At 38.2% G+C, this 9,941-nt stretch overlaps 1 protein-coding gene across 1 annotated transcript; it reads left to right on the forward strand.

Annotated features, from left to right (window-relative positions):
* Positions 1–1,650: 1,650 nt before the first annotated feature.
* Positions 1,651–6,038, forward strand: LOC104231004 (probable beta-1,3-galactosyltransferase 2). Its single transcript, XM_009783925.2, has 11 exons — positions 1,651–2,153; positions 3,120–3,180; positions 3,315–3,382; positions 3,492–3,703; positions 3,805–3,868; positions 4,198–4,270; positions 4,389–4,509; positions 4,608–4,695; positions 4,787–4,912; positions 4,996–5,105; positions 5,675–6,038. The coding sequence occupies exons 1-11, from the start codon at positions 2,029–2,031 to the stop codon at positions 5,821–5,823; spliced, it is 1,197 nt and encodes a 398-aa protein (XP_009782227.1). The 5' UTR covers positions 1,651–2,028; the 3' UTR covers positions 5,824–6,038.
* Positions 6,039–9,941: the final 3,903 nt, after the last annotated feature.

The raw sequence follows: 9,941 nt of genomic DNA on the forward strand, positions 1-9,941 counted from the left end.
GAGTAAAATTAGAATTAGAAATCAAAACCTTTTATGGAAGTGCAATTTCACTTTCATCAAGTGCCTCCTAACACCCATAGTAACTCCCTATGGAAATCGACCCCGACTCTTGTTGGGTACTATTCTTCCAACGACCATTTCCACTCCCTATTGAGTGCGGATTGGACGTGGATCAGTGCTCCCAGGATTTGATCGGCCTTGGTGTTATAAGTTTCCACCTTCTTGTCTTTAGCCTCTATCTTTTTCTTGCCAAACTCCACCCATTTTGTCAATGGTTTGAGCTTCTTCATCACCTCGGAAGTTTCCTCGGGCCCGAATTCATCCCTTTCCACGACAACTTGTCCATCTCTTCGAGTGTTTTCCCTAGTCCGCTCGGGCTCGACCCTGTTAAGGGCGTGGCTCTAGGTCTGTAATTGAGCTATTGCCAGTTGTTGAGCTTGTACCATTTCGAAAATCAACCCCAAGATCACCCCATCACCTTCACCTTCGGGTGCTTCTCGAGCTGATGGTCAAGGTGTCCTGCGAACGCGGTTTTCGGGGTCAGTTGGTAGATTAACCGGTGAGTTAGCATCGATCGGGTCGGCGGCTGGGATACCATTGGGATCAAAAGGGGGCACATCATTGCTAGGTATCACGTTATTGTTCTCGCTGTGGTGGCCTTACTCGGCATCAACATTCAAGTGAGCAGACTGAGAATTTGACATCCTTAGGTTAACCTGAAATCAAAACTTCAAATAACAAGCGTAAAACAGGGTGTGTTATGGAGATTCGTATCAAATCACCACTATTATCTTTAGCCCCACGGTGGGCGCCAAACCGTTTACCCTTACAAATGAGTAACAATTAAATTTGTACGCGGTTTAAAGGATACGTGATTTAATTCAATACGAATGATCTAAGAAGAGCAAGCAATTACATTAAAGAGAGAATAAAAGATCAAACCAATCGCAATGTAACAATCAAGCCCGATCTCAAGTTGAACACTGAAATTCGGCCTTGATCGAAAGCTCGGTTGCAATTAAAAAAGAGAATAACTGAAGAACACTTTGAATAATAACTAGAAGACAAAAATAAACTTTTTATTACTTTGATATGCGTGTCAATAGTGTGTTAAAATGAAAAAATTCTCCCCTTTATATAGTAGGGAAATTTCAGTCCTAATACAAGTCAAAATAAGGTAAAAATCTTCTTTTTCCCGTAAATGTCGATCCACAGTTGATATCGGACAGGATTCGCGCCGTAATATCCGGTTGAGGGTGAATATTACGGTTTGTCATGCCCAACCGTTCCTCCTTTTTCCGTTGTCTCAAAACTTTACTTGGTCCGGGTTCGTTATTTTGATGTGCCTGATCCCAGATACATCGTTCACTCCTCCTGAGTTCTAATACGAGGGATCCTTCAGCCTTGCTTTCAGTTGCGTCGAATCGTGCTTCCCTCTTATTTCCTTATTAGGGAATTGGGGAAAATATTGCTCCCGATTTTACCCGTACACAAGTATCAAATCAATAAATAATATATCATGTGTTTGCACATTAACTCTTATTAGTTGGTACCACTGTTATTGTGATAAGATTTTTCAATCATCCAACTAGCCACCAAGGCACCAAGTTGAAGCTGGCTTTTGTATTAGTAACGTTCATCGTCCCTCCCACCGACAAAGGCATATGAAGGACATACTACGGTCAAGGACAAAAGAAAAGAGAAACATAAATACATGATAAAAAAATGAAAAGAAAAAAGGAAGTGGGTATGGAAGAAGTCGGGAACGCTTATGTGGGTCTTGTATTCCTCAAATTCCACAAAACTGTAAATACCTTCTCCTTCTACTTCACCCTTACTGCTCATTCTCAGTTAATATTACAGAAATTTTTCCAATAAAACTGGCAAAAGACAATTCAAGGATCCATAAAATATTTGTTAGTCAGTTCTCTTCTGACATCTTGTTTTGTAAGAGAAAAGCTGTAGGTTGAGTTGAGAGTCTAAATGGATATTGCTAATTGAATTAGCTCTATTGAGTTGGTTAAGCAAATGAAGAGTACAATGAATTGGAAAAATAAAAGAGCAGAATCAGCTTTAAAAGGTGTTGCTTCTCGAAATTTGACCATCTTTCTCTGTATTGGCTGCTTCTTTGCTGGAATGCTCTTCACCCACAGGTTCTTTCTTTCATCTTTATAATATGCATTTCATTTCTGTTTTTGATTGGATTATGATGGTTTTTGAATTTTCTTAAGGTATTTGTCTTCCTAGCTAAATCTTGCAGTTTATTACACCCTCTGTCCCATTTGTGTGGCTATGATTCATGTGGCTAGAAAGGTGTCATTATTTTTTGGACAAATTAGAATAAAAGTGTTTGTAACAAATGAAGCTTATTTGGTGTCTGTGTTTGTAATAGTTTGCTGATATGGATTATAATGGGTCTTTAGACTCTGTCTATACAATTTAGGAAATTATAGGTTCCATTTAGGCTATTGGTTTTAAGTGTTGAGATGATTACTGTAGCAATGCTTGTTATGATTTAATCTTAAAGTAACTTTGTGACTTCGTAAAATGCAAGTCAGTTGTTACGTTTATGCTTTTGTCCTTTGCATGAGGTTGTAGTTTCCTACTTGCACATGAACCGACAAAGGAGCGGATTGTGTGGTATTGATAAAATCCAAAAACAAAATCTGTTTGATTGTAAATTTATTGTCGATTTCGTCACCGTCGATTGTGTGGTATTGAGACTGTGATTAGAACCTGAAATTGTTAAAATCCATTTTCCTCCCATTGGTTGCAAAACTTTTCCTGTTGCTGTTGGTCCCATTGCTGGCGCATTAGAAGTTAAGCTTGTTTCTTATGGAAATTTTCTCTTCTGTAGTTTGATTAGTTAGAGGTGAATGCTTTTCAAGTTTAAGAAATTTTACTGTTATGGGTGTTTAGATACACCACATCTGTCACTATCTCTAGCCTAGATTTTGCCTTGTAACAGAGACTTGTTATTCCTTAAATTTGAATAATCTGGTGTTGAAGTTAGAATGTTGTTTCCAGCTGTGCGCTTCTCCGTTGCAACTCTTTCCAATTTATTCTTTATGCCATGAGCATATGTGCGTTCATTGTTAATTGCATTATTATGGTTGTAGGATGTGGACACCGCCTGAAGCTAAAAGAATATCAAGGACAACACAGGTTGATGATCAAAAGGTAGGGTTAGTGCGTGCGGACTGTGATCCTACAACTGTGAATTTTATGCAAGAAAAGTGGACAACAATGTAATCTTAGGTACTCTGATATTCAAGCTTGTCGGGAATTAATGACTTTGGTCTTGTTGTTTTTAGCGGAAGGATGTAAAAAGTGAATCCAAGGATATTCTTGGGGAAGTTTCAAGGACGGATCATGCTATACAGTAAGTTTCTTATGCTTGTTATTCGTAAATTTTACGAGGATCATGTTTTTCGATGTAAGTATTGAAAAAGTGAGAGCTGCTTATCACTTTTTTATTTAACAAAATGCAGAACCCTGGATAAAACAATCTCAAATCTGGAGATGGAATTAGCTGCAGCGAGGGCATTGCAGGATTCTATAATGAGTGGTTCTCCAATAACTCAAGATCTGAATATCCCTGAATTAACCAAGAAGAGAAAATATCTAATGGTCATAGGAATAAACACCGCCTTTAGTAGCCGAAAAAGAAGAGACTCAGTTCGTGCTACCTGGATGCCACAAGGTTCTTGACATTTCATTAATAGTGTGTTCTTTCTTATTTGCGCACGTGTACTACAACGAGGTGCCTACTGAAAATTTCATTATTGACTTGTCGTAAAGCAGGTGATAAGCTAAAGAAGCTTGAGGAGGAAAAGGGCATTGTGATTCGGTTTGTAATAGGACACAGGTACGTGACTCAATTAGGTCCGATGTCCTTCAGACGTAGTTACCAAGCTTTATGTTGTAGCTTGCCAATAATATTCATTTTTTTATTCTTCTATTGTTTCTGGGTTAGGGAGAGGCTACTCCGTGAAAATGTTACTTTGAATTTACCACAGAGGTTTTTTTAAGGAATGTGCTGAAGATTAAAAATGACGTTCATAATTTCTTGTATAGTTCAGAATTCCATAATTATCAAAGTTGTTAGATGGATTATTTGTATGTTTCTCCTGTCTATAATTATTGTCTGGTGCTTGGGGTTTTATATTATTACCCATTTAATTATCACTTCACCAGTGCAACATCAGGTGGCATTCTTGATAGAGCAATTGAAGCAGAAGAGAAGATGCATGGAGATTTCTTGAGGCTGGTAATGTCAATGCTCTCTGGTCTACTCCTATATGAAATCCTGTCCCTCGTAAAAACGGTGAAAAGGGGATACAGTTAGTTGTTCCTCAAAAATTGACATGTCAATTGAACTTCATTAGGAACATGTTGAGGGATACCTTGAACTATCAGCCAAGACAAAGAGCTATTTTACTACAGCTATTTCTCTCTGGGATGCAGATTTCTATGTCAAAGTTGATGACGATGTGCATGTAAATCTAGGTAAATGCAGCCCTTATGGATTCTAAAGACCATGCTTCTATTTCTACACGTGAACTGTCTTTGCTTGCACAGTTAACCTGCATGTATTCAAACTTCAGGAACGCTGGCAGCAACTCTAGCTAGAAATCGCTCAAAACCCATGGTATATATTGGTTGCATGAAATCTGGTCCTGTCCTTGCGCAGAAGTAAGCAGAGGGTTTACTACTATTTGTCTGTAAATGCATGCTGAAGAAATTTCCTATACTTATTCCAATTTTGTCCTCCTTCATTTTGTAGGGGAGTGAGATATCATGAACCCGAGCATTGGAAATTTGGTGAGGATGGAAACAGGTATTTCCGACATGCAACAGGCCAGCTGTATGCCATCTCAAAAGATTTGGCAACCTATATATCTATAAACCGGTAAGCATTTGTTGTTTTCTTATGGACTTGGATTGTTTTTGTTAATCAAATATCATTTGCTGATCGTTAAATATACTTCCAAGGCATATTCTACATAAGTATGCTAATGAGGATGTAACATTGGGATCATGGTTCATTGGATTGGATGTGGAACATGTAGATGACCGTAAATTGTGTTGTGGAACTCCACCTGGTAAGATTCACGAAAGTTATGACTTCTTAATTTGCATGGAGCAGTGATGATTGACAATTTCAGTGTCATCTGCTTTTATATGTTAGTATCTCTAAGATCATTAAGAAAGGGAGAGTCAGTTGATGTTTTTTCTTCAAAAAGGGGTTTTATCATCAGCCTTAAAGTCGACGTTTGATTGATGAGTCAGCTATTCTCCAATAACACTATTGTCCTTCATGATTTTGTGTAAGGGAAAATGGTTTCTTATATTAGAGTTCCTATGCCTCTTTCTTTGTTTCCCTTGATACGGAAGTGGAATTATATTGAACGTTGGCATTGGATTATGTCTTGAACATGGTATAAGAAATGACCGAAACTGTAAACAGAAGTCTTCCAAATATGTTGCTTGTTACATATTTTCAGGAATCACATTTACTGATTCAGCTTTGCTTCTTTCAGTTAGTATCTGGAAAATTCTTGCTTCTCTGGATAATCTCTGACCTCAGTTCTGCTCATTAATCTCCTAATCACCCTATTTGGTCCAAGTAGTGGAGTTGTTTACTCTTGTTTGATTATCTATATATTAACAGATTGTGAGTTGAAAGCTCAAGCAGGCAACATCTGTGTTGCTTCCTTTGATTGGAGCTGCAGTGGTATTTGCAAGTCTGTAGAGAGGATTAAGGAGGTTCATCGCCGTTGTGGGGAAGGCGAGAATGCTTTGTGGAGTGCCGCCTTCTGATGATTCCACATTTCTCCAATCTCTGGATCCTGCAAGTAGATTATACGGACTCTTTAAAATCTATATCTCCAAGAAGTTTGTATAAATCCGCTTGTAAAATATGAACTGTATATCCATCAACATGTAAAGTCAAGTGTAAACAACCATTCTTTTTAGATCTTAGGAAACTAATAAATGTTTACAACTATATATAAAACGAGCCTTTGCTGTTTTCATATTGTAGTAAAACTTCCTCGGATGACTTTCTAGTTCTTATTTGCTGTGTACATGATTATGGCACTTCATCTTTGGCCCCCCTTGCTTGTTTCTTCTTTGTTTCAGTTTTTATAACATGATATGTTGGTGTGAAACTACTTGTCGATCCACATGAATCATTCTTCTGGTCTCTCTTCGCTCTCCACCCCGAAACTGACCCACGGCACAGCGCCCATTCGCTTCGCGCGCGGGAAGGCAACGAAGTTCAGTTCATGAGACCGCAACAGAGTGGAGCAGCCGCGACACGAAGTAACTTCATTCAAAAATGGAATTTAAATTTTTATAGAATCAAATTCTAAAATCATTTCTTAGATAATGTTGAATTGTATTGAATTCATTTTCGATTTTAAAGCGAACAGTTACCTTATCAAACTAGAAAACTTTTTCTTTTTACTTTATGTATTGGGGAAAATTAAGTTCATGTATAGAATTAATTATGAGGTGACATGTCATGACACGTGGACTGGTAAAAAAATGACAGTTGGCAAAGAATAGTTGAAGAGGCACGAGTTTCAGCAGGTACGGGCAGAGATTCAAGAGAGTTAGAAAGGAAAGGTGCTCGAACCTATTGATATTCAGAAGTCGCATCAAAAGAATGAACCTAACTAGCAAAATGGGTAAAGATACGTATTATCGGTAATTAATAGGCATTAATCACAGAAAACGTTATGGAATCTGTATTGAATCGGCTATGATTACCAATTATAACGTTACATTAAATGCCACTAATGGTCCATAATGGCTCTATTATGAGAGAAACAAAATGTATTACTTAGAGATAGCTATAAAAGGTGAAGATTGAACATTTGTAAGGATACGAAATACTATTGAAATATACTGATTTATTTTGCTTTCTATTCAGTTATTATTTACATCAATCATTTTCATTTACATTTGATTATCAGTAACCCGAGTTATTCTAAAATTAAGCTTTGATCGAAATCCGTATTTTTGGTTAAACAAATTGGTTCCGTTACCGGGAATCTGATAATCGTTTGCTTTTCAAATCAATTCTTTCATAAAAAACGACCATGTCGAATGTCAACGACAATAACCAACACAATTTACCACCACAAGATCTACAGCATCAAGTGAACGATGCAGATGACAGAATCCCACCTCCTTCGCCACACATTCTCAGGGACAGTCACGAGAGGGGACTCCAGACGGATCTGAAGCAAATCAAAATAACAGAGTTGCGAACCAAAACGGATCTGAAGCAAATCAAAATGACAGAGTTGCGAACGAACAAGCACTCGATGACGCTCTGGAGAAATTAATTGCTCAACAAGTCAATAATGCTCTCCAGGATTTTACCAGTCAGTTGTCGGTTGCACCACCAATACCAACTCCGAATAATAATACTTTGGAAAACCCACGTTCTGGACTCATTAATTCAGGCAGTGGTGGAACTCCCAGCGAGTCTCGTGATGGAGAACCATGTAACATAGTTAATTCTGATTTACAAAATTTAGTATTAACCTTGCAGAAACAGCTCAAGGAGCAAAGCGGTCGCATAGAGCAAATACCTGGAATACGACCTGTAATCAAGGGAATAGATATGGATAAATATTCACAACAACCTTGGAAGCCCAGTGCTGCTCCTCTGCTGATTCCGAAGAAATTCAAGATGCCCGATATTCCAAAATACGATGGCACAACTAATCCATGAGACCACGTGACTGCATTCACAATTGGTGTGAAGGGCAACGATTTAACCAAACAAGAAATTGAATCAGTATTGGTCAAAAAATTCGGTGAAACTCTCACTAAGGGAGCACTAACATGGTATTCTCTTTTGCCCGAAAATTCTATAAATTCTTTTGCTGAGCTTGCAGATTCATTTATCAAAGCGTATTCGGGAGCTCAAAAAGTCGAAAAAAGAATGGAAGATATTTTCAAAATAAAGCAAGGAGATTCAGAGCTGCTTAGAGAATTCGTGGACAGATTCCAGCGTGAAAGGATGATGTTACCACGCGTAACAGATAATTGGGCAGCTATGTCTTTTGCCAGTAATTTAAATGAGAAAAGTTCAGAATCTACGAGACGACTCAAGGAAAGTCTATGCGAATTTCCAGCGACAACTTGGAATGATATTTACAATAGATACAACACGAAGCTGAGGATAGAAGAAGATACCATCTCCCGGTCTCAAAAAAAAGGAGAGGGTAAGTTCGAGACGTGCTGAAACTAAAAAAAGGTCCGGTAAAAATAGATACGAGCCTTATATGGGACCAGTAGGAAGAGACTCACGTTCAAAGCAGGACATTCCGAGGTATGATCATAGATCGAGAGATAGAGAGCCGGGCTCATCGTCAAGGTTTGAGAAAGAGCGAAATGCACGAGAGACACGAGATGATGATAGAAGCTCAAAGGCAAAATTTGGTGGTTACAATTTCAATATCAGCACATCAGAATTAGTAGTAGTATTAAGAAGCATGGGTGATAAGGTGCGGTGGCCAAAAGAAATGAGATCAAATCAAAATAGGCGAAATCCTGATTTCTGGTGTGAGTTTCATAACGATCATGGTCATAAAACGGCAGATTGTAGATTGTTGCAAGGTAAGGTTCACCATTTATTAAAGCAAGGATATCTTACCGAATTGTTTAGTGAAAAAGGTAAGCAAGCATATATGAAGAATAGACAGGAGCCCCCTAAACCTCCTTCTCCAAAAAGGATCGTTAACGTTATAAGCGGGGGAGAAGAAATTAACGGCGTGACATGTACGACATCCAAGAAAGTTTCAAAAGTCACAGTTACACACGAGAAGCGGGTCCGACATGTTTTGGAAGAAGAAAGTATTACATTTGATGATGCAGATGAAGAAGGCGTACTAACTCCACAAAACGATGCACTGGTAATATCTCTACCTGTACATGACACTAGCGTGAAATGAGTTTTGATTGATCCAGGTAGCTCCGTGAACATCATTTTGCTAAGAGTATTAAACGAGATGCAAGCTGAAGATAAGCTAGTACCCAAGGAGCATACTTTATCCGGCTTTGACAATTCAAGCGTCGTAACAAAAGGGGAGGTAGTACTTACAACATTCGCAGAGGGAGTTGTCAAAGATACGAAATTTCAGGTGGTAGAGATGGATATGGCTTATAATATGATTCTCGGTAGACCATGGATTCATGGAATGGATGTTGTTCCATCTACTCTACATCAAGTTATTAAATTCCTTTCACAATGGGGAATACGTCAAATCCATGGTGATCAACAAACATCTAGGAGCATCAACTCCGTAGCATATTCAAGCACAAAAAACAAAGAAAAATAGCAATTACAGAATTTAGTGGAGGATGATACAACACAAGCCTCAACTGAACACGGACGGACAAATGTAGACTCGAGGCCTGATTCCATCCAAGAACCGGAAGAATATAAAAATATCAAAACGACGATTGAAGAATTGGAGGCTGTAGAACTATTCCTACAATGGCTTGAAAGGAAAGTCTATATTGGCGCCACCTAATCCACGAAATGAAAGGTAAGTTGATTGAATTTTTGAAAACTCATGTGGATTGTTTTGCCTGGTCCCATTCTAATATGACAGGAATACCACCAGAAGTAATGACTCACAAGCTAAATGAATATTCATCATATCTACTTGTCAAACAAAAGAAAAGAAAGTAGGGATCTTTCAAAATCAGGTGATTCAAGATGAAGTGCAAACACTTTTTAAAATTGGGTCTATCCGCGAGCTAAAGTATCCTAATTGGTTAGCTAATACTGTAGTAGTCCCAAAAAAATGGTAAATGGCGAGTTTGTGTAGATTACACTGACCTAAACAAAGCTTGTCCTAAAGATTCTTTTCCGTTACCACATATAGATCAACTAATTGATGCTACTGCAGGAC

This window comes from Nicotiana sylvestris, chromosome 6, assembly GCF_000393655.2.
Source record: "Nicotiana sylvestris chromosome 6, ASM39365v2, whole genome shotgun sequence".
Lineage (NCBI taxonomy): Eukaryota > Viridiplantae > Streptophyta > Magnoliopsida > Solanales > Solanaceae > Nicotiana > Nicotiana sylvestris.

Coding starts and splice junctions, on each gene's coding strand:
- LOC104231004 (XM_009783925.2), top strand. CDS start 2,029: ATGAAGAGTACAATGAATTGGAAAAATAAAAGAGCAGAATCAGCTTTA. Junction 2,154..3,119: donor GGAATGCTCTTCACCCACAG/GTTCTTTCTTTC, acceptor TTATGGTTGTAG/GATGTGGACACCGCCTGAAG. Junction 3,181..3,314: donor CACAGGTTGATGATCAAAAG/GTAGGGTTAGTG, acceptor TGTTGTTTTTAG/CGGAAGGATGTAAAAAGTGA.